Source organism: Oncorhynchus keta, chromosome 22 (genome assembly GCF_023373465.1).
Source record: "Oncorhynchus keta strain PuntledgeMale-10-30-2019 chromosome 22, Oket_V2, whole genome shotgun sequence".
NCBI lineage: Eukaryota > Metazoa > Chordata > Actinopteri > Salmoniformes > Salmonidae > Oncorhynchus > Oncorhynchus keta.
Window position 1 is genome coordinate 42003751 of NC_068442.1, and position 25807 is coordinate 42029557.

The 25807-nt window shown below is 43.9% G+C and overlaps 1 protein-coding gene across 9 annotated transcripts in view; it reads right to left on the bottom strand.

Moving 5' to 3' along the window:
- The window catches only part of LOC118372587 (rab GTPase-activating protein 1-like), a 142575-nt gene that overhangs the window by 15271 nt on the left and 101497 nt on the right, over positions 1 to 25807 (bottom strand). For 6 of the 9 annotated variants that reach the window (XM_052475259.1, XM_052475264.1, XM_052475263.1 and 3 more), the window contains 2 exons: positions 25519 to 25560; positions 14702 to 14830 (listed from right to left, as the gene is read on the bottom strand). In XM_052475259.1, coding sequence (XP_052331219.1) covers positions 14702 to 14830; positions 25519 to 25560 — 171 coding nt within the window. Of the gene's footprint in view, positions 1 to 8574; positions 9486 to 14701; positions 14831 to 16042; positions 16414 to 25518; positions 25561 to 25807 lie in introns of those variants that run through there. The other 3 variants (XM_052475267.1, XM_052475260.1, XM_052475266.1) reach the window with 3 other exon arrangements.

Here is a 25807-nt window from a genome sequence, read left to right on the forward strand (position 1 = left end):
GCACAACCAGACTATCACAACCAGCCGTGATTGGGAGTCCCATAGGGCAGTGCACAATTGGCCCAGCGTTGTCCGAATTTGGCCGGGGTAGGCTGTCATTGTAACTAATAATTTGTTCTTAACCGACTTGCCTAGTTAAATAAAGGTTTAAAAAAATAATAATAATACAAACTACGACAACATAACCAACAAAAACAGGTCACAAATCCTGCAGCTCTGTCGCACGCTGGGTATGTACATAGTCAATGGTAGGCTTCGAGGGGACTTCTACGGTAGGTACACCTATAGCGTGCATCTCTTGGCAGTAGTACTGTAGACTGCTTTATCACTGACCTCAACCCAGAGGCTCTCAGAGCATTAAGTAAGCCCACTGACACCCCTATCAGATCACAGCAAAATCACAGTCTACTTGAACAGAGCAATACTCAAATCATGAGGCATCAAAGCCAAAGGAGATGAGTAATATTAAGAAATGCTATAAATGATCAAATATACAGACGACAAATTCCAATTGGCTGTACTTAAACTCTTTAACATCATCCTCAGCACTGGCATATTCCCCAATATTTGGAACCAAGGAATGATCACCCCAATCCACAAAAGTGGGACACAAATTTCACCCCAATAACTACCGTGGGATATGCGTCAACAGCAAGCTTGGGAAAACCCTCTGCATTATCATTAACAGACTCATACATTTCCTCAGTGAAAACAATGTAGTAAGCAGATGTCAAATGGGCTTTTTACCAAATTATCGTACAACAGACCACGTATTCACCCTGCACACCTTAATAGACAAATAAACAAACCAAAACAAAGGCCAAGTCTTCTCATGCTTTGTTGATTTCAAAAAAGCTTTAGACTCAATTTGGCATGAGGTTCTGCTATACAAATTGATGGAAAGTGGTGTTGGGGGAAAAACATACGACATTATAAAATCCATATTCACAAACAAGTATGCGGTTAAACATTATTTCTACAGGGCTGTGGGGTGAGAGAGGGAAGCAGCTTAAGCCCCACCCTCTTCAACATATATATCAATGAATTGGCGAGGGCACTAGAACAGTCTGCAGCATCCGGCCTCACCCTACTAGAATCTTTCGTCAATTCTCCATTTGCTGAAGATCTGGAGCTTCTGTCCCCAACAAAGGAGGGCCTACAGCAGCACCTAGATAGTCTGCACAGATTCTGTCAGACCTGGGCCCTGACAATAAATCTCAGTAAGACAAAAATAATGGTGTGCCAAAAAATGTCGCCAGGACCAGAAATACAAATTCCATCTAGACACCATTGCTCTAGAGCACACAAAAAAACTATACATACCTCGGCCTAAACATCAGCGCCACAGGTGTCATGATGCTGGCCTGGGGGTAGGTTTATGACAGTCATAAATACCTCTCCTCCCTTTTTCCTCTCTCTACCCTACTGATGTGACTATTGAAAATCCCTTGGTTAACATAGAGATTCTGGGAACATAAGAAGGTGGGCGGAAATGAACCATATTTTGGTAATCCAACCAGTTCAACATATGCGTTGGTACTTAATGAATATGATGTCAGTTCGGTTGTCATCGGAGACATTCTCATCAATGATGGATGACATAAACGGTACAGCGGAAAGTCTACACATTATAGTTATCAGATTCACATGGAATTGTTGTGCAATTTAAGTGTTTGAATATGAAATTATTTGTGATGAAATGTGATTTTAGCTTCTAAGATGTGAGAATTGGGTTTTCATGAGTGAATTAGGCCTGACTCAGTGGCCCGCCCACGTGAAGAGACATTGGTTATAAACTATGAAACACGCCCTCCTCTCCCTTCCTATATAAAGCCTTGAAAGCCAATTTACCACCAGATACTTTCTTCCGAGGACAGGAAGATCTGTTGGCCAATAAGACCAGCATCTACAACCAACCTATTGAAGCGCAGCTCAGAGTAAATATTAATTGGATTTTCCTTTTCCAAATGGGCGGTAATTTAGAATGCATAAGATCCTGTATTTACGATAGAGACATCGCTTCTCGATTTGTTCTTCAGTCTTCCATCTCTTTCACTCAAACCCAACTCCCCTTTTCTTTGTGTAACCGGCTGTCATATCTGTTCTGTCCGCTAGGGACGTTTTCCTTTATGACATCATTTGTAATCAAGGTATGATTCATTCTGTGTATATGTAATTCTGTTTGATTAATTAGGTATTTATTAAATACATATTTAAACCCAATTTTGTATTGCTGGTTCAACTTGTTAGTCAGGGTTCGTGAAGAATTTACCACTTTCAGATGAGACTGAAATAAGGTGACAATTAATATTGACTGCTATTGATGTAAAATATTAATAGGTCTTTAAGAGTTTATTCGGAAGATAACTGCTCTATAAATATTATTTTGTGGTGCCCTGACTTTCTAGTTAATTACATTTACATGATAAGCTCAATCAGGTAATATAAATTACAGAGAAAGTATTTTATAGAATAGCATGTCATATTACTTAATCCGGCATAGCCAAAGACACGACACAGGTAACTTCCACAAAGCCGTTAACAATCTGAGAGACAAGGCAAGAAGGGCCTTTATGCCATCAAAACGAACATACCAATTAGGATCTGGCTAAAAATACTTGAATCAGTTATAGAACCCATTGCCCTTTATGGTTGTGAGGTCTGGGGTCCGCTCACCAACCAAGAATTCACAAAATGGAACAAACACCAAATTGAGACTCTGTATGTAGAATTCTGCAAAAATATCCTCAGTGTACAATGTAAAACACCAAATAATGCAATTCTGCAGAGCAGAATTAGGTCGGTACACGCTAATGATCAAAATCCAGAAGAGAGACGTTAAATTCTACAACCACCTAAAAGGAAGCGATTCCCAAACCTTCCATAACAAAGCCATCACCTACAGAGAGATGAACCTGGAGAAGAGTCCCTTAAGCAAGCTGGTACTGGGGCTCTGTTCACAAACACAAACAGACCCTACAGAGCCCCAGGACAGCAACATAATTCACCAATCCAAATAATGAGAAAACAAAAATATATATTTTTTACAATGTGTCAAGTAATTAATAAAAAAACAGAGCAAACTAGAATGCTATTTGGCCGTAAACAGAGAGTACACAGTGGCAGAATACCTGACCACTGTGACTGGCCCAAACTACAGACTCTGTGAGCATAGAAAAGACAGTCTATGTGCATACGCCCACAAGGTGGAGGTGGAAAATGAGCTGCACTTCCTAATCTCCTGCCCAATGTATGACCATATTAGAGACACATATTTCCCTCAGATTACACAGACCCACAAAGAATTCGAAAACAAACTCAATTTTGATAAACTCCCATATCTATTGGGTGAAATAACACAGTGTGCCATCACAGCAGAAAGATTTGTGACCTGTTGTCACAAGAAAAGTGCAACCAGTGAAGAACAAACACCTTTGTAAATACAACCCATATTTATTTTCCCTTTTGTACTTTAACTATTTGCACATAAGACATTTGAAATGTCTTTGGGAATTGTTTTGAGTGTAATGTTTACTGTAAAAAAAAGTTTTTCACTTTTGTTTATTATCTATTTTACTTGCTTTGGTAAACATATGTTTCTCATGCCAATAAAGCCCCTTAAATTGAAATGTAATTTAGAGAAAGGGACAGGAGATAAAGCGAGATGAGAGCCTGAGAAAGAGGAGATAGCGAGAGATGAGAGACAGAAAGAGAGAGTATGGGTGGGTTTGCCTGTGTGACATAGTTATACAGTGACTGGAGTCATCAAGAGGCTCTCAAGGGTACAGTCACACAATAGGTGGTGGTTGGGATGAAAACACTGGTTTGTGACAAGTTGCTCTGTTATTGCCTTGTGTCATGAGGCCAATGTTGTATATTTCCTGCATGGAATGGAGTAAAAATATGCATATTGTACTACTTACTGTAGGTTTATAAAGAGGACATATTGTACTGGGTTTATAACAAGGACATATTGTACTGGGTTTATAACGAGGACATATTGTACTGGGTTTATAAAGAAGACATATTGCACTGGGTTTATAAAGAGGACATATTGTACTGGGTTTATAACAAGGACATATTGTACTGGGTGTATAAAGAGGACATATTGTACTGGGTTTATAAAGAGGACATATTGTACTGGGTTTATAACAAGGACATATTGTACTGGGTTTATAACGAGGACATATTGTACTGGGTTTATAAAGAAGACATATTGCACTGGGTTTATAAAGAGGACATATTGTACTGGGTTTATAACAAGGACATATTGTACTGGGTGTATAAAGAAGACATATTGTACTGGGTTTATAACAAGGACATATTGTACTGGGTTTATAAAGAGGACATATTGTACTGGGTTTATAACAAGGACATATTGTACTGGGTTTATAAAGAATACATATTGCACTGGGTCTATAAAGAGGACATATTGTACTGGGTTTATAACGAAGACATATTGCACTGGGTTTATAAAGAGGACATATTGTACTGGGTTTATAAAGAAGACATATTGTACTGGGTTTATAACAAGGACATATTGCACTGGGTTTATGAAGAGGACATATTGTACTGGGTTTATAAAGAAGACATATTGCACTGGGTTTATAAAGAAGACATATTGCACTGGGTTTATAAAGAAGACATATTGTACTGGGTTTATAACAAGGACATATTGCACTGGGTTTATAAAGAAGACATATTGTACTGGGTTTATAACAAGGACATATTGCACTTGGTATATGAAGAGGACATATTGTACTGGGTTTATAACGAGGACATATTGTACTGGGTTTATAACAAGGACATATTGCACTGGGTTTATGAAGAGGACATATTGTACTGGGTTTATAAAGAGGACATATTGTACTGGGTTTATAACGAGGACATATTGTACTGGGTTTATAACAAGGACATATTGTACTGGGTTTATAACAAGGACATATTGTACTGGGTTTATAACAAGGACATATTGTACTGGGTTTATAACAAGGACATATTGCACTGGGTTTATAACAAGGACATATTGCACTGGGTTTATAAAGAAGACATATTGTACTGGGTTTATAACAAGGACATATTGCACTGGGTTTATAAAGAGGACATATTGTACTGGGTTTATAACGAGGACATATTGCACTGGGTTTATAAAGAAGACATATTGTACTGGGTTTATAACAAGGACATATTGCACTGGGTTTATAAAGAGGACATATTGTACTGGGTTTATAACGAGGACATATTGCACTGGGTTTATAAAGAGGACATATTGTACTGGGTTTATAACAAGGACATATTGCACTGGGTTTATAATGAGGATACTAAACAGCCTGTTGCCTGGACATTACCTTATTTCTTCACTAGCCTACTTAGCCATGAATAATGTACACCTGACCCTTACCCTGTGTGACCGGGGTGGCAAATATACCTCCCCTAGGTTATCAATTACCCACAATACAGATACTCCATTGTTAGCAAGCCATCTGCCCATGTCATTTGTTCTCAGCCTGATAGCATGCTAGGCCCAGTGTCTTAGAACATATATGGACACCATGAACTCACCAGTCCTGATGTAATATATTATTACAGACAGGAATCCATAAACAGTTCAAGAAGCAGTCAAACCTGTTCCATGCTGTATTTTGTAACTTGTAAAGGGCTAATAGATATGTGTGGTTGATAAGATAGCCTATCAGCATTGTTTATGCTCCACTGGTCTTGGTTGTACCCAGTGAACAACAGGAACTTTACGAAAGGACCCTCCATCCCCCTCGGCCCTTCTGTTCCTGACCACTGAACACAAGTGTGTGTTTAAGTGTGTGACGCCCTGGAAAGATACCAACACAAGCTCTGGGAGGAGAGGGGAGAAGGGTAGAGAGAAGGGAGCCATTAGGGCCGGCATTATACCAGTATCGCAACACCCGTTAGTATCATGGCAAGTAAACCAAAAAAAGGAAGCAGATTTGACTTATTTAGGAAAACACCCTGAATATTGAAAACAAACATCATAATGTTGTCATCAAGAGTCACATATATTTATTTTCCAAGCTACAGAACACAATGTTACATACTGCAGGATTTTAAGGTCTGCCTGATGTTTTCATTTTTTCCATGGTATTGTCACCGCCCTAGGAGCCATTATCTGAAAACAATATGAAAAGGAGAAAGAGAGAACTCGAGAAAAAGAGAGAAAGAAATACTGCTGAAGAAAGAGCTTTCACCTGAAAAAGAATATGCCATAGAAGCTTGTCCATGTGTGTGTGAGAGAGCGAGAGAGATAGCAAGAGAGCAAGAGAGAAAGCGAGAGAGAAAGCGAGAGAGAGAGAGAGAAAGCGAGAGATAGCGAGAGCTGATGAGTAGCCCAACCGTCTCTCGAAGGTGTGAAGTGACTTGCAAAATTGACCTGCAGAGAAGGAGCCAAAAAACAAAACCACACAAAGCTTCCATACACCCCTACAGTTTTGATTTCAGATGACAACATAATATGGAACCTTCTGGAAAAGAAGGCACAAGGTTTCCCCCTCGAGCCCACTCGCCCCCGTCCTCTTCTTCCCCCAACACACTCATTCTTCCCCTCGCACATTCAGTCATATCTGACCACAGACAGCCTTGAAAGTGGCAGAAGATGACACTATTTCACCCTCACTTTTTCCATTGCAGTTGATATAGGCCATCAGCATTCCCCTTTATGACTATTAACAGGCCCATAAAACACAGCTAATGATAGCCCTCTAATGTCGCACTAAAACCAATGATCATTTCAACATTATCCACACTAATTTCGCCATCTCTGAAGTAGCTTCCTATCTAGCCATTTATCCATGAGCCATACAAAATGTATTTCCAATGCTTAAACATATGAAATTATATTTCTTATGCTAAAATATGCCATTGATATATCCCAAATCTAAAATATGCCATACAAGATATATTCCCAAAGTTAAAAGTATGTGGACACCTGCTCCTCGAACATCTCATTCCAAAATCATGGGCAAAAAGGGGGAGGCTTGCAAGCCAAAGAACCCCATCCCAATCGTGAAGCACGGGGGTGGCAGCATCATGTTGTGAGGGTGCTTTGCTGCAGGAGGGACTGGTGCGCATCACAAAATAGATGGCATCATGAGGAAGGGAAATTATGTAGATATACTGAAGCAACATCTCAAGACATCAGTCAGGAAGTTAAAGCTTGGTCGCAAATGGGTCTTCCAAATGGACAATGACCCCAAGCATACTTCCAAGGTTGTGGCAAAATGGCGTAAGGACAACAAAGTCAAGGTATTGGAGTGGCCATCACAAAGCCCTGACCTCAATTCTATAGAAAATTGTGGGCAGAACTGATAAGCGTGTACGAGCAAGGAGTTACTCAGTTACACCAGCTCTGTCAGGAGGAATGGGCCAACATTCACCCAACTTATTGTGGGAAGCTTCTGGAAGGCTACCCGAAATGTTTGACCAAAGTTAAACAATTTAAAGGCAATGCTACCAAATACTAATATAGTGTATGTAAACTCCTGACCCACTGGGAACTAAGTTTAAATGTATTTGGCTAAGGTGTATGTAAACTTCCGACTTCAACTGTACAGTGTATATTGGAGGCAGTGACAGCTGGGGGCTATGTAGAGCAATGAGAACCAAAACAGACTGTCTAAATTCTAAATGGCACCCTATGACCTAAGTAAGTCACTCCTTTCTAGTACAACAGCCGGCTATAACCCACAGGCACACAACAGTTAGAGATTACAGTACAATGTTATACATTCCTGTTCAATACTAGACCCTCACACAATACACAGTTAAGGCACGTGCGTATGTATGCACAGTGCCCACGTGTAAGAAAGATCACATTATCGCTCATATAGACATAACAAAAAACATGTATGTCAATGTTGGGGTCAATTGCAATTCAATAAATTCATTGCAACTCAATTCAGTGTTGAAAATGGTTCTTGATTTGAATTTCAATGTGTGATGATGACCTAATGTGAGAAGTAGCCATAGAACTGAGCCCAGCTGATAGGAAATGCATGTTGTGAATCTGAGACAAGCACAGTGTTCTCGACTAGACCTGACAGACTGTGCACAGGGGGAATATTGGCTAGCTCTGTGGCATAATGGTGCCTGCCTTACCCGTCTGAAAGACTTGGAATATTGAAATGACTGCACTTACCTAAGGATTCAAAACAGCCATTTCAGGAAAAACTGGTTCGTGTTTTGACTTGGATGACCAACCTCAAACATACACACAAGCATGCTGGGTGAAGAGTAATCCATCTTTAATATAAACAAACTGACAGTTGTAATTTCATTAGTATCCTGAGGGTAAGCTGACTGGAGAGGGGGCAAAGATTTCCATGAGAACACACTGACAACCACTGAACTATAACTACAACGTGAATACTAATGTATTTCAGTGTGTCAACGCACACGCTACAATCTACAAGACAGCAGGAAGGATAGTTCTCCCTACTGAAAAAAAGAAAGCAGTGTTTCCTTTAGCTGTTCTCAGGCAGTAAAATAGTGCATGAACAGAGTTGAGTTGCCAAAGTAGCCAGGACTGAGGAGGGACAGACCTACCACAGGTTTGGGAGGCTTGGAGAGGGCCACCAGGCTAGCCAGGATATCCTCCTCACAGATCTGATTGATGACGTGGGCATCGTACGCCACCGTGATAGAGATCTCTTCCATCATCTTGGCACAGGGCAGTCAATTCCACAGGTGGATGAAGTGGAAAAGAGTAAAGGGGTGGAAGAGAGGAGTGGAGAGGAAGAGAGGAGTCAACAGGTCTATCAGAGAGCCTGAGGAGTGACTGGCCTCTTTCACAGTCACTCAAGGTACAAGCCACGCCCCTAAGGGAGGGTGTGATGGAGAGAGGGAGGGAGGAGCCCTGCAGAACAACACACCTGTTGTATTTCTCTCTCCCTCTGATGCTTGGTGTTCTCAAGCGTATTGTGAGGAGGATAGTGTGTCTTTCGTTCCCCCTCTTCCTCAGAACTGCCAGGCTGGTATTCCTCCTCCTCCTTTCTTCATTTCCTCCATTTGTTTGTCCTCCAATCCGTGGCGTATTTCCAGCTCCTCTTGGGTTGCACTCCCGGTATTATTTTCCACTCCCTTCGGTCTGAGTAAGATGAAGTTTGGTTTAGACACACTCGGAGATGGCTACTGTGTGTTTCAGTATGTGTGAGGAAGTGTTGGAGCTGTCAGACAAACCACAATGACTCGATGTGTTAACTGCCCCCGCAGTCTGCATACGTCACACACTGCGTGTCCTCCCCAAAAAAGTTTCAAAACGAAACAATGTGAACAAAAATAAAAAAACGACTGCAGACACAGCGAGTCTGATGTTTGAATTCAAGGTGACACAAAACAACTAAACCACACAGCTGTCTGTAGCGCTGCCTGCAGCCTGACTTATCAGGACCCCACCGTGGTAAGCTTTAGCGTTAGCTTCAGTAGTTCCTGCTGAGACTCTGCCCAGTTCTCTTAGGAGATGTCCCTGGTGGGGAAAGGCACTGTACACAACATTCTCATCCTTTATTCCTTCTTCCCTTCCTTCTCTCAAGGGAGTAGTGTCTAAGAAACAGCAACCACTCCCTCTCTCTTGCTCTCTCTGTCTCCACTTCTTCTAAATGGTGAAACTGCTGAGCATGAAACGTCTCCCAGAGGGCTGTCAAAGGCAGGCAGAAGAAATCATATTAATCAATCAAATCATGCCCCTTCGGTAGACATCCCAATTTGATTTTTAAATGGATTTAAATCCTATATGTTCCAAGGAGACGATAAATCTCATTTTTGTCCTGGAAATGTCTCAAAGTCTCCTCAACATTGTTATTGGGGTGTTTAAGTGCTGTGAAATGTAAATCATTTCCCCATAATTCGGGGGGGTTGTTAGTCGCTGAAAGCTTAGCATTGCTCCCCAACTAGCAGGTGCCAGTGAATTCTTGTACTCGACGAAGCTGCTTAGGAGTCAAGTTGATCCGCTTCGGATAAAAATATATTTCCTTTCTTGGCACTCATGAACATATGAGGTATATCATCAACTGATTAAATTCTGCACTTGTCCATGGGGAAGTATAGTTCCATTGACAGGGTATGATGGTTGTAGTTGCCAGTAGACACTGTGCTTCATTCCTTCTAACGACACCAAGTTCTGTGATGCGAGTATCTCTCGGACTCCGTGAGATTTGTCTCCTGAGAGAAGGGAACACACATGCACACACATCTTCCACAAAAAGATGTGAAAAAAGGGTTTAAAAAGGACAAGATGCAAAAATAGAGTGGCTAATTCTGGAGACTAGGCTCTTCTCTGTCAAAACACCTCAGGCACAATGTCACTTCAGAGGACATTGAAGAGAGAATTGAAATCCCAAGATGAGAGAGCTGCTGCTGTTGCCCAATCAGGCAATTCATATGAGTGGTGGGGTCCTGTAACACACAAACGGTTGTGCCATTCTGGTGTGTGTGTGTGTGTGTGTCTTCTGGGAGGTCAATGGGGGTCGATATGCTGACGCTACTTCTTGTATGGTCCTCCCTTGAGTGAGGAGGGGGAAGGGAGAGAGTAGTTGATAACAGTTTAACAATTTCTCCCTACACTAGGTCAGAGTCAAGGCAGTTGCTTGCAGCAGTTCCTAGGCCAGTTAGTCAGATATTCAGAAGGTTGCTATTCCACGTTAAGCTCCCAAGAGACTCGATGGCCACCACAATCACCGTCAAGACGTTATTTTAGCCGCCAGTCAATTTGATTTCCTCCGAGTGGTTAAAGCTAAACAAACAGCCATGCAGGCTCAGAGTAGACTGGTTCCATCTGTCTCTTCAGTCCCACTGCAGCGTTTGTCTCCAGCCAAAGGTGATTCTCTCTCTCAATTTCAATTTAAGGGCTTTATTGGCATGGGAAACGTATGTCAACTAGATAATAAACAAAAGTGAACAATAAAAATGGAACAGTAAACAGACTCACAGAAGTTCCAAAAGAATAAAGACATGTCAAATGTCATGATGTGCAAATAGTTCAATTACAAAAGGAAAAAATAAATAAACAAATATGGGTTGTATTTAAAATGGTGTTTATTCTTCACTGGTTGCCCTTTTCTTGTGGCAACAGGTCACACATCTTTCTGCTGTGATGGCACACTGTGGTATTTCACTCAGTAGATACGGGAGTTTATCAAAATTAGGTTTGTTTTCAAATTCTTTGTGGGTCTGTGTAATCTGAGGGAAATATGTGTCTCTAATATGGTCATACATTGGACAGGAGGTTAGGAAGTGCAGTTCAGTTTCCACCTCATTTTGTGGGCAGTTTGCACATAGCCTGTCTTATCTTGAGAGCCAGATCTGCCTACAGCGGCCTTTCTCAATAGCAAGGCAATGCTCACGGAGTCTCTCTCTCTCTACCAGATAAAGTGTCTCTCTCTAAACACTGGAGTAGATCCAGAATGCACAGCTGCTAGTAGAAAAAGACAGATTAGAAGTTTTCCTCCATTTCCTTGTCATATTGCTGCTGACTCACTGTGTGGCAGACAGACCATGAATACACCTGTTCAGCTCACCTTGTCCACTGAAGTCAATGCAAGGCCCACCTACCCGCTCTAGCATTCTCTCCTCTCTCTCATGGTCCTAAAGCCTGCCTCTCTCAGTTATTCCTCTATCTGACGATGTATACACATCGGTGTAAACAGCAAATACATTTCTCCATGAAAAATGACTCAGAAGATCGCACACTGGCATATAACACCACAGTACTGCAAGTGCAGTGTGTGTGTGCACATGCACGAGCACAATTGTTTTACATCATGACAGTACGTGATAAGGTGGAGTAATATTACTCAAACATTTAGCAGATCATTTTCTTCCAGAAGCTTTTAAAGACAAGCTTGTACAAGGCAATAATTACATAATAACGTACGCAGAGTGTCTACACTCAGGATATCCTGTCATTAGACATACACAGGGGAGAGGTGGAGGGAGAGAGACATGCATACCGAGAGCAGGGATGGGTGCGGAAGGAGAGAATTATCTCTTCCATCGCGCTCTTCTTCCTTCCTGTAAAACTAGAAGGGCTCCCTGCTTTGCCACCGAGACACAGTTGCAAAGCAAGCGCTAAACACACACATACCAGCACCCACACGCACAAACATACGAGCGCACACACACCCACACAAACACAAACATACAAGCACACACACATACGAGCGCACTCAAACATACAAGCACACACACAAACATACGAGCACACACACACAAACATACGAGCACACACACACACACACACACATACGAGAGCACACACACACACACACACACACACACACACACACACACACACAGAGACGGGAGCTGCTCCGCTGCCATCTGTGTGTGTGTGTGTGTGTGTGTGTGTGTGTGTGTGTGTGTGTGTGTGTGTGTGTGTGTGTGTGTGTGTGTGTGTGTGTGTGTGTGTGTGTGTGTGTGTGTGCGCGCGCACTTAGGCCACTTCTTCTGACCTCAGCACATTCCCCAAATACCTCAGCTCATTACATTCTCCTTGTGGGAGGTGGTAGGAGGTACAGTGAACATCTATACCCACACACTGACAGGCTGAGGATGTGGTGTGCTATTCCACATAGAAGATATTGAGAGAAGGAAATACAGTTGAAGCCGGAAGTTTACATACACTTAGGTTGGAGTCAATAAAACTCATTTTTCAACCACTCCACAAATGTCTTGTAAACAAACTACAGTTTTGGCAAGTCGGTTAGAACATCTACTTTGTGCATGACACAAGTAATTTATAAACAATAGTTTCCAGACAGATTATTTCACTTAAAATTCATTGTATCACAATTTCAGTGGGTCAGAACTTTACATACACTAAGTTGTGCCTTTAAACAGCTTGAAAATGTTCAGAAAATGATGTCATGGCTTTAGAAGCTTCTGATAGGCTAGTTGACATCATTTGAGTCAATTGGAGGTGTACCTGTGGATGTATTTCAAGGTCTACCTTCAAACTCAGTGCCTCTTTGCTTGACATCATGGGAAAATTAAAAGAAATCAGCCAAGACCTCAGAAAAAAAAACTGTAGACCTCCACAAGTCTGGTTCATCCTTGGGAGCAATTTCCAAATGCCTGAAGGTACCACGTTCATCAGTACAAACAATAGTACGCAAGTATAAACACCATGGGACCACGCAGCCGTCATACCGCTCAGGAAGGAGACGTGTTCTGTCTCTTAGAGATTAAAGTATTTTGGTGCGAAAAGTGCAAATCAATCCCAGAACAACAGCAAAGGACCTTGTGAAGATGCTGGAGGAAACAGGTACAAAAGTATCTATAGCCACAGTAAAACAAGTCCTATAACGACATAACCTGAAATGCTGCTCAGCAAGGAAAACCGCCATAAAAAAGCCAGTCTACGGTTTGCACCTACACATGGGGACAAAGATCATACTTTTTGGAGAAATTTCCTCTGGTCTGAAAAAATAAAAATAGAACTGTTTGGCCATAATGACCATTGTTATGTTTGGAGGAAAAAGGGGGAGGCTTGCAAGCCGAAGAACACCATCCAAACCGTGAAGCACAGGGGTGGCAGCATCATGTTGTGGGGGTCCTTTGCTGCAGGTGGGACTGGTGCACTTCACAAACTAGATGGCATCATGAGGAAGGGAAGTTATGTGGATATATTGAAGCAACATCTCAAGACATCAGTCAGGAAGTTAAAGCTTGGTCACAAATGGGTCTTCCAAATGGACAATGACCCCAAGCATACTTCCAGAGTTGTGGCAAATGGCTTAAGGACAACAAAGTCAAGGTATTGAGTGGTCATCACAAAGCTCTGACCTCAATCCCATAGAAAATTTGTGGGCAGAACTGAAAAAGCATGTACGAGCAAGGAGGCCTACAAACCTGACTCAGTTACACCAGCTCTGTCAAGAGGAATTATTGTGAGAAGCTTATGGAAGGCAACCTAAATTGGTTGACCCAAGTTAAACAATTTAAAGGCAATGCTACCAAATACTAATTGAGTGCATGTAAACTTCTGACCCACTGGGAATATAATGAAATAAATAAAAGCAGAACTAAATAAATCTCTCAACTATTATTCGGACATTTCACATTCTTAAAATAAAGTGGTGATCCTAACTGACCTAAGACAGGGAATATTTACTAGGATAAAATGTCAGGAATTGTGGGAAACTGGGTTTAATTGTATTTGGCTAAAGTGTATGTAAACTTACGACTTCAACTGTATGTTTACAAGGAAATATCAAGTTTAAAGTTGTAATGTGCACTAGTACAATGAAATGACTTTCCTGCTTGCTCTTTCCCAACAATATCAGTAGTACTATAAAACAAAGTCAAGTAGAACAAAAACACATGACAAATACTTGACTTTTTAAAAAGTATTATAATACTACTGATAAGATGAACGCGAGAAAGTAAGTAAGCTAAATACAGGGTCAGTGCCAATACCATATTTACAATGTGCAGTGACACTGGAGTGGTAAGGGTAAATATCCTCATAACCTGTTAGGTAGACTATGGCAAACCTGGCTTAGAAGTGATGTAGGCAATTCAACTAGACTGACACTTTCACATCTCTGAAAATAAAACTGGACTCTCTCCGCCTCCCTCTCCCCCTCCAGTCGGAGGCATAAGCTCCCTTTTGGACCAGTGGTCAGTGCAGTGTGTAAAACAAGGGGAACAGAAAACAGAGAATAATGGTTCCTACCTTGATGTTACAGGCCTGTTCCATGAGCCTGCGGGCGTTTTCTGCAGCCCTGTAGCGTTTGGGCAGCTGGACCCGGAAGAACTTCAGAGCCCCCTCAAAGTCAGTCTGAAGTAGGTCCTCCTTGGACGTCTGAGGAGAAAGACGACAAGCTCAGCCAATAGACTGGAATACGACAGAGACAGAAAACATGACACTAGAACGTCCATCTTTGTTTAGTGAAGTTGGAAAGATCATAGTACTCAACTGTAATTGGAAATGATTTGATTAGTTATTTTCCTGTATTTTATTTACTGTTGATATGAATTTATATGTAATAAACATGATCATATGTGAGGGAAGACTCAGACAGATGCTTTACCTTGAGGGAAGGGAAACAGGAGTTAACCATTAATAAAAGTAGTTTTAGTTTAGTGAACATATTGTTGGAGACTAAGCAGTGATGCTTTACCTTGAGGGAAGGGAAACAGGAGTTAACCATTAATAAAAGTAGTTTTAGTTTAGTGAACATATTGATGGAGACTAAGCAGTGATGCTTTACCTTGAGGGAAGGGAAACAGGAGTTAACCATTAATAAAAGTAGTTTTAGTTTAGTGAACATATTGATGGAGACTAAGCAGTGATGCTTTACCTTGAGGGAAGGGAAACAGGAGTTAACCATTAATAAAAGTAGTTTTAGTTTAGTGAACATATTGATGGAGACTAAGCAGTGATGCTTTACCTTGGACTGGTTTGACTGCCAGCATCTAACCAGTGTTGAATGTTATGGTTACAGTTTGACACCAGACTGAGTCGGGGGAACACTGATAATGTCTCTGTGACTTCTTACAAGCCTCGTGCAGGTGTTTACAGTACCGTCAGTGCTGTGTGATTAACAGAGTAGGGCCTCCTCCAAGGGGCCCGTTACACAGTTTCTCTGCTTCTGTTGTGACATTGTCTCCATGTTGCAACTTGTAATAAACCAGATTTATTTCCGACTGGTTTGACGACTGCTCACCTGGAAGTTCCTTTACATTAACCATGAGTAATACTACTTTGATCCAAGATATCTGGTAGTGTCATTTCAAGTGAGACGGGTGGTTAAAACGGGAACCTTGTTAGCAGGGCTGAACGTAACAGCACCATACAATGACATAATGATGATTCACACAAAACACTAAATTAACAGCCCAAGCTATTGAACAATTCAACAATATAGCTACATTACAAAAGTATGTTGTTGGACAACAGTTGCCCTCGCAGGGTAAGATTGCCCATCCCTGGCCTAACGCCTATCCTGTCCTAGCCCCAGTCCTCATCTCAGTCCCTGCCCCAACCCCAGTCCCTATCCAGTCCATCTCTCACCGCAAGTAGCTTGGGGACGAAGAGGCGATGGCCCATCCCCAGGAGCCCCATCACCTTACAGACAGAGTCTGTCTCCCCAGCTTTCTCCTCCGCTGAACCCCCTTCCTCTGCCCCCCAGCTGCCCATCCGCAGTGCTGCTGGTAGCTGGGTGGGCATGGCAGTGACTGGGGGTGATGGTTGGGTGGAGGGGGAATGGGAGGGAGAGAAAGACGGAGAGGAGAGAGGTTCCAGCTCTGGGGCCAGGGTGAAGAGAGGCTCCAGTTCTGGGGCCAGTGTGGCCAGGGTGCAGGGAGACTCCAGTTCTGGGGCCAGGGTGGCCAGGGTGCAGGGAGACTCCAGTTCTGTGGCCAGGGTGCAGAGAGACTCCAGTTCTGTGGCCAGGGTGCAGGGAGACTCCAGTTCTGGGACCAGGGTGGCCAGGGTGCAGGAGACTCCAGTTCTGTGGCCAGGGTGCAGAGAGACTCCAGTTCTGTGGCCAGGGTGCAGAGAGACTCCAGTTCTGTGGCCAGGGTGCAGGGAGACTCCAGTTCTGGGACCAGGGTGGCCAGGGTGCAGGGAGACTCCAGTTCTGTGGCCAGGGTGCAGGGAGACTCCAGTTCTGTGGCCAGGGTGCAGGGAGACTCCAGTTCTGTGGCCAGGGTGCAGAGAGACTCCAGTTCTGTGGCCAGGGTGCAGGGAGACTCCAGTTCTGGGACCAGTGTGGCCAGGGTGCAGGGAGACTCCAGTTCTGGGGCCAGGGTGGCCAGGGTGCAGGGAGACTCCAGTTCTGTGGCCAGGGTGCAGGGAGACTCCAGTTCTGTGGCCAGGGTGCAGGGAGACTCCAGTTCTGTGGCCAGGGTGCAGAGAGACTCCAGTTCTGTGGCCAGGGTGCAGGGAGACTCCAGTTCTGGGACCAGGGTGGCCAGGGTGCAGGGAGACTCCAGTTCTGGGGCCAGGGTGGCCAGGGTGCAGGGAGACTCCAGTTCTGTGGCCAGGGTGCAGGGAGACTCCAGTTCTGTGGCCAGGGTGCAGGGAGACTCCAGTTCTGTGGCCAGGGTGCAGGGAGACTCCAGTTCTGTGGCCAGGGTGCAGGGAGACTCCAGTTCTGTGGCCAGGGTGCAGGGAGACTCCAGTTCTGTGGCCAGGGTGCAGAGAGACTCCAGTTCTGTGGCCAGGGTGCAGGGAGACTCCAGTTCTGGGACCAGGGTGGCCAGGGTGCAGGGAGACTCCAGTTCTGTGGCCAGGGTGCAGGAGACTCCAGTTCTGTGGCCAGGGTGCAGGGAGACTCCAGTTCTGTGGCCAGGGTGCGGGGAGACTCCAGTTCTGTGGCCAGGGTGCAGGGAGACTCCAGTTCTGTGGCCAGGGTGCAGGGAGACTCCAGTTCTGTGGCCAGGGTGCAGGGAGACTCCAGTTCTGTGGCCAGGGTGCAGGGAGACTCCAGTTCTGGGACCAGGGTGCAGGGAGACTCCAGTTCTGGGACCAGGGTGCAGGGAGACTCCAGTTCTGTGGCCAGGGTGGTCAGGGTGCAGGGAGACTCCAGCGTGCAGTCCCAGCTATGTCCACGCTAAGTCCAATATCGGACAATCCGACCAAGACTTCAGGTCAGGGTCCAGCAGAGATTTTTCTCTTATGCTGTTTGGCAATTCAAGCTAGGTCTTACGAATGGCAGCAGTGACCTTTTGGGGGAAAGAATAGGTCGATAGTTCCGCATCAGGTAGTGACACACACAACACAGTGAGGTATTGGATCAGAGCTTCTCTCGATAGACTGGCCAAGCCTGTCGTCCCCCAATAATACAAACTCAGCAGAAATACACCACGAATAGATCCACAGATAGAGAGGATCCAGTGGGGTTGAGCACCAGAGAATCAGTGAGTTGGTTGGGTTCATTCAGCAAGCTCCGTTGTCAGAGAGCCGATATAGCCCCTCGACCTCGACACTATAGTCCCTTCATCACAACTGACCAGCGCAGTGGGCATAATGTAGATACGGTGAGGCAGAAAATACAGTGCAAGTATACTCATCTGCTTTTCTTAACAACAAATCCCAAAACAGGGGGGATGCCATTGCCTAGCAACAGACAGGCACGAGGCTAGACGGTTTAAGCAGATGATAGGTAATGAGTCTTCACCTTTTTATCCCCCTCCCGCCTTCAAAGAGCAAGCATCTCTCTTTTCACAACTGAGACCAAGGCTTAATAACAAGGACAAAAGACAGACTTCAATGGTCGTCTTTATCTCCAGCCTAGAGGTAACACTATAGACATATAGGTCAGGGCAGACTGAGTTTGCTTCAGAAAATCTGTCCACAAACATCCCTCCCTTCCAAATGCTGTAGTCCCTTCACGTCCGAAGCGGTCCTTTCTGATGTAACACACATCGGAAGCTGAGGGGAGGAAGAGACTGAAGTGATTCTGTCTATTAGCCACGCCGCCTTAGGCTGAAGCTGCTTCCATCCCAAACAGTGACGTCTTGGCGTTGTGTTAACAGCTGAATGGACTTTAAGGACGATGGTGACTCAGAGTCCAAGAGAGGAAACAGATGTAGTGGTGGTAGAGATCAGGGAGAGGCAGAGTAGGGAGGCTCTGACAGGGAGCCTTAGCAGGACAAGCAAACTTGAGTGTGTGTGTGTCTCGGTCTCTGTCAGGAAATCCTTTACTCCCATAAAGGAGCATTGAAATTGCCAAGGCCCTCAGAAGCGGAGTTCAATAGGGAGAAACATCCACAAAGGCTTTAAAAAGGACTCCTGAATCTAATACCTCCAGCAGACTTCCATAAGGAAACACATCCAGAGTAGAAATCCTTCCAGTCAAGGTAAAGGTTTCCTTCCTTCCTTCCTCCTTTGCAGGAGGGTCCTTTGCTGTGTCAGATTCTGCTGGTCCAAAGCCTCAGCCAAACGGGGGAGCCACAGTTTTGGGTTTGGTCTGGCAACAGCTAGTGGAGGCATGTGGAGAGAACCACACCGGTTTTCCCACCTTCCTTTTCCTCCCTCTCCCTTCCCCTCTCGCCCAGCTAAAGGGTCTGCGATGCTACTGGCTAACACAGCTTCTCTGATGCAGAGGTCTGGGCTGGGGCTGGGCGGAGGGAGAGAGAGCGAGTGAGAGAGCATGTGATTGAGATGCTGAGGCAGAGAGGTGCTAGAAGACAAGAGGAGAAGGAGAGGGGAAGGGTATGATAGAGGGGTCTGAGGGTTGATGCGCTCGCGGTAGACATCCCTGAAGACCCTCCTCCTCATTTTCTACACCTCAGCTAATGGCTAACTGCTAACAGCTAAAATATGTTAGTGCTGCTGCCGTGCACTCCTAAAGGACTATGGTAGACCGGCAGGGGCGGGGAAGTGCACAGAGGGAGAGGGAGGCGGAGAGAGACGGAGGGATAGAAGGGGAGGGGAGAAGGAAGGGGAGCGAGATAGAGGGATAGAATGGAGGGGGAGAGGAAGGAGGAGAGAGACAGAGGGATAGAAGGGGAGGGGGAGAGAGATAGAGGGATAGAAGGGAGGGGGAGAGGAAGGTGGAGAGAGACAGAGGGATAGAAGGGAGGGGGAGAGGGAGGCGGAGAGAGACGGAGGGATAGAAGGGAGGGGGAGAGGAAGGAGGAGAGAGACAGAGGGATAGGAGGGGGAGAGAGACAGAGGGATAGGAGGGGGAGAGAGACAGAGGGATAGAAGGGAGGGGAGAGAGACAGAGGGATAGAAGGGAGGGGGAGAGAGACAGAGGGATAGAAGGGAGGGGGAGAGAGACAGAGGGATAGAAGGGAGAGAGGGGGAGAGAGAGACAGAGGGATAGAAGGGAGAGAGGGGGAGAGAGACAGAGGGATAGAAGGGAGGGCGGGGGAGAGACAGAGATAGAAGGGAGGGGAGAGATATAGAAGGGAGGGGGAGAGACACAGAGGGATAGAAGGGAGGGGGAGAGAGACAGAGGGGTAGAAGGGAGGGGGAGAGAGAGAGATAGAAGGGAGGGGAGAGAGACAGAGAGATAGAAGGGAGGGGGAGAGACAGAGAGATAGAAGGGAGGGGAGAGACAGAGGGATAGAAGGGAGGGGGAGAGGGAAGGGGAGAGAGATAGAGGGATAGAAGGGAGGGGGAGAGAGATAGAGGGATAGAAGGGAGGGGGAGAGGAAGGAGGAGAGAGACAGAGGGATAGAAGGGAGGGGATAGAGACAGAGGGATAGAAGGGAGGGGGAGAGAGACAGAGGGATAGAAGGGAGGGGGAGAGAGACAGAGAGATAGAAGGGAGGGGGAGAGGAAGGAGGATAGAGAAAGAGGGATAGAAGGGAGGGGGAGAGGAAGGAGGATAGAGAAAGAGGGATAGAAGGGAGGGGGAGAGGAAGGAGGATAGAGACGGAGGGATTGAAGGGTTGGGGAGAGAGACAGAGGGATAGAAGGGAGGGCGGGGGAGAGACAGAGATAGAAGGGAGGGGAGAGAGATAGAGGGATAGAAAGGAGGGAGAGAGACAGAGGGATAGAAGGGAGGGGGAGAGAGACAGAGGGATAGAAGGGAGGGGGAGAGAGACAGAGGGATAGAAGGGAGGGGAGGAGAGACAGAGGGATAGAAGGGAGGGGGAGAGACAGCGAGATAGAAGGGAGGGGAGAGAGACAGAGGGATAGAAGGGAGGGGAGAGAGACAGAGGGATAGAAGGGAGGGGGAGAGGGAAGGGGAGAGAGATAGAGGGATAGAAGGGAGGGGGGAGAGGAAGGAGGAGAGAGACAGAGGGATAGAAGGGAGGGGGAGAGAGACAGAGGGATAGAAGGGAGGGGGAGAGAGACAGAGAGATAGAAGGGAGGGGGAGAGGAAGGAGGATAGAGACAGAGAGATAGAAGGTAGGGGGAGAGGAAGGAGGATAGAGACAGAGGGATAGAAGGTAGGGGGAGAGGAAGGAGGATAGAGACAGAGGGATAGAAGGGAGGGGGAGAGGAAGGAGGAGAGAGACAGAGGGATAGAAGGTAGGGGGAGAGGAAGGAGGAGAGAGACAGAGGGATAGAAGGGAGGGGAGAGAGACAGAGGGATAGAAGGGAGGGGGAGAGGAAGGAGGAGAGAGACAGAGGGATAGAAGGGAGGGGAGAGAGGAAGGAGGAGAGAGACAGAGGGATAGAAGGGAGGGGAGAGAGGAAGGAGGAGAGGAAGCCTTCGGGAATAATGCCGTCATGCCTGACCAAATCGGACACACACACACACAACCAATATATGCTTCAATAGCATGAAAGTACTATTCTGTTGTAGCTGGAGGCTTTCTAAAATCTAACAACAGACAGGAATGGGTATCATCGGTGAGGAAACCGTGTGTAGAAACAAAGTACGTGTTCAAATAGAAAAGCCATCACCATAGCCCTCCCAGGAGCTGCTAGTTCACCTCACACATGGTTTCTACACACTCGTTCACGCTCATCTTTCTGATGACCCTGTGATCATCAGTGTAACCCATTTCCCTTCACAGTGACTCAACGTTGTTCAAAATAAAATGCAGGTGAAAAGTCACATTCACAGTGCATGACAATTTCCTCCAGCGATTAGGAAGTTCAGGTTAAAGTCTAAATGTTATAATGCATTGGCCTACAATCTGAACTGCAAAGAATTCAGCACTTAATCACCAACATTTAACTGACATTTCTTTGAACCTAGTCCAAAATGAATACTCAAAATGGCAGGGGGTTATGGGATTTTGTCTCAGCGCAGAACGGTAACAAATAGTTTGAGGTACAAGACTAATTGATTAGCCTGTTCATTTGTCAACAATAGCACTGCAATCACAGTATCTGATAGACTTGACATTTGACCTGAAGTACACTATAATAGCACAGCCGCTGTACTTGAGTTTTTAATTAAAATGTAATGACGTTGACAATATATATCAAATGTAAAAAAAGAGGGCTTCAGAGTGGTTCTGAAGTCCTTCTGTAGCTCAGTTGGTAGAGCATGGCGCTTGTAACGCCAGGGTAGTGGGTTCGATTCCCGGGACCACCCATACGTAGAATGTATGCACACATGACTGTAAGTCGCTTTGGATAAAAGCGTCTGCTAAATGGCATATATTATTATTATTATTATTATTGGTTGTTATTGGACAACTCCAGGTGGTCCCTCCTCGTTTCAATATTCCCTCCTCGTTTCAATATTCCCTCCTTGTTTCAATGTATTCTTTACTGCAGTACAAGATACCCTCCGTTTCAAGATATTCTTTACCATAGGACAAGACACCTTCCGTTTCAAGATATTATTTACCATAGGACAAGATACCCTCCGTTTCAAGATATTCTTTACCATAGGACAAGACACCTTCCGTTTCAAGATATTATTTACCATAGGACAAGATACCTTCCGTTTCAAGATATTATTTACCATAGGACAAGATACCCTCCGTTTCAAGATATTATTTACCATAGGACAAGATACCTTCCGTTTCAAGATATTATTTACCATAGGACAAGATACCTTCCGTTTCAAGATATTATTTACCATAGGACAAGATACCCTCCGTTTCAAGATATTATTTACCATAGGACAAGATACCTTCCGTTTCAAGATATTATTTACCATAGGACAAGATACCCTCCGTTTCAAGATATTATTTACCATAGGACAAGATACCTTCCGTTTCAAGATATTATTTACCATAGGACAAGATACCCTCCGTTTCAAGATATTATTTACCATAGGACAAGATACCCTCCGTTTCAAGATATTATTTACCATAGGACAAGATACCCTCCGTTTCAAGATATTATTTACCATAGGACAAGATACCTTCCGTTTCAAGATATTATTTACCATAGGACAAGATACCCTCCGTTTCAAGATATTATTTACCATAGGACAAGATACCTTCCGTTTCAAGATATTATTTACCATAGGACAAGATACCTTCCGTTTCAAGATATTATTTACCATAGGACAAGATACCTTCCGTTTCAAGATATTATTTACCATAGGACAAGATACCTTCCGTTTCAAGATATTATTTACCATAGGACAAGATACCTTCCGTTTCAAGATATTATTTACCATAGGACAAGATACCTTCCGTTTCAAGATATTTACCATAGGACAAGATACCTTCCGTTTCAAGATATTATTTACCATAGGACAAGATACCTTCCGTTTCAAGATATTATTTACCATAGGACAAGATACCTTCCGTTTCAAGATATTATTTACCATAGGACAAGATACCTTCCGTTTCAAGATATTATTTACCATAGGACAAGATACCTTCCGTTTCAAGATATTATTTACCATAGGACAAGATACCTTCCGTTTCAAGATATTATTTACCATAGGACAAGATACCTTCCGTTTCAAGATATTATTTACCATAGGACAAGATACCTTCCGTTTCAAGATATTATTTACCATAGGACAAGATACCCTCCGTTTCAAGATATTATTTACCATAGGACAAGATACCCTCCGTTTCAAGATATTATTTACCATAGGACAAGATACCTTCCGTTTCAAGATATTATTTACCATAGGACAAGATACCCTCCGTTTCAAGATATTATTTACCATAGGAAAAGATACCTTCCGTTTCAAGATATTATTTACCGCAGTACAAGATACCTTCCGTTTCAAGATATTATTTACCATAGGACAAGATACCCTCCGTTTCAAGATATTATTTACCATAGGACAAGATACCCTCCGTTTCAAGATATTATTTACCATAGGACAAGATACCTTCCGTTTCAAGATATTATTTACCATAGGACAAGATACCTTCCGTTTCAAGATATTATTTACCATAGGACAAGATACCTTCCGTTTCAAGATATTATTTACCGCAGTACAAGATACCTTCCGTTTCAAGATATTATTTACCATAGGACAAGATACCTTCCGTTTCAAGATATTATTTACCATAGGACAAGATACCTTCCGTTTCAAGATATTATTTACCATAGGACAAGATACCCTCCGTTTCAAGATATTATTTACCATAGGACAAGATACCTTCCGTTTCAAGATATTATTTACCGCAGTACAAGATACCTTCCGTTTCAAGATATTATTTACCATAGGACAAGATACCCTCCGTTTCAAGATATTATTTACCATAGGACAAGATACCCTCCGTTTCAAGATATTATTTACCATAGGACAAGATACCTTCCGTTTCAAGATATTATTTACCATAGGACAAGATACCCTCCGTTTCAAGATATTATTTACCATAGGACAAGATACCCTCCGTTTCAAGATATTCTTTACCGCAGTACAAGATACCAGGGACGGTTAACTCTGGAGATCCCGTCTATCTCCACTGAGTTTGCTAAATCTGCTTATTTGTTTATTTGGCCTCTTATTTAAAATAATGTGATGAATTGGTGCCTGTGGGGAAGAATGTGTTTGATTTCTATGACTGTGTTATGATTTTAGTGTATATTGATATCTCAGCCTCCTATTTATGCTGCAGTAGTTTATGTGTCAGGGGGCTAGGGTCAGTCTGTTACATCTGGAGTACTTCCCCTGTCTCATCAGGTGTCTTGTGTGAATTTAAGACTCTCTCTCTCTCTCTCCGCCTCTCTCTCTCTGTGTGTGTGTGTGTGTGTGTGTGTGTGTGTGTGTGTGTGTGTGTGTGTGTGTGTGTGTGTGTGTGTGTGTGTGTGTGTGTGTGTGTGTGTGTGTGTGTGTGTGTGTGTGTGTGTGTGTGTGTGTGTGTGTGTGTGTGTGTGTGTCATCTATAAACATTTGAACATCTTGACAATGTTCTGTTATAATCTCCACCCGGCACAGCCAGACGAGGACTGGCCACCCCTCATAGCCTGGTTCCTCTCTAGGTTTCTTCCTAGGTTTTGGCCTTTCTAGGGAGTTTTTCCTAGCCGCCGTGCTTCTACACCTGCATTGCTTGCTGTTTGGGGTTTGAGGCTGGGTTTCTGTACAGCACTTTGAGATATCAGCTGATGTAAGAACAGCTTTATAAATACATTTGATTGATTGACTGATATGCGAAGCTCATCTGTGAAAGAGACCTTGGTCTCAGCAAGACTCCCTGTTAAAATAACGGTTACATAAAATAAATGGGCAGCAGAGGGAGACATAGTAAACTATTCCACTTTCTTCCAACCCAGTCATCCATACTGTACTACACAGAACATCTTTCTCTGACAGCAGAGATGCTCTTCCCATGTTTTTACTAAACACTACAGAATCCCCCACAGTAACTAAATCAAATCTGTCAAATGGCTCATGAGTAAGAGAGAGGATGGTGGTCTGTATATTGACATCCTTTTTGACGTTTTCTTCTAAAAGTTTTGGATTTCGGGGTTGGGCCATCTGATTCTGGACCTGTGGTTAAGGCCAACTTCTTCTACCTTTGACCGTTGAGGTCAAAAAGACTCTTATATAATCTGATTCATAGCAATCAAAAAGGGCAGGTCGAAGTCTTAGGCCTCTGTGTTGAGTGTGACTCGTCCAATACCATAACAGGATGTCTGTAATTGAAAATCAAAGGAATGGTCTGGACCCCCAGTACATGAATAAAAGTAAAGGAAGTCGATCACACCTTGAGGAGGGCCAGAGCCACGTTGAAGATGACGTTCAGACCCTAGAAGAGGACAAGAACAAGACAATTATCACAGGTCTGTAGCTATCACCTAAACACGTTATATAGTGGAAAGAATAAAAGTCGTTCATCTCTGTCTTCATATCGGCTGTTTATCTTGTAAACGTAATGCCAATAAACCATGTAGGAAATGTCCATTTAATTTTTTTTTTATTGTGATTGATTGGCAAAATAAAAATGATCTTCAAAATGAAAAGACTCGTAACTTATGAAACTGCTGACATAATGA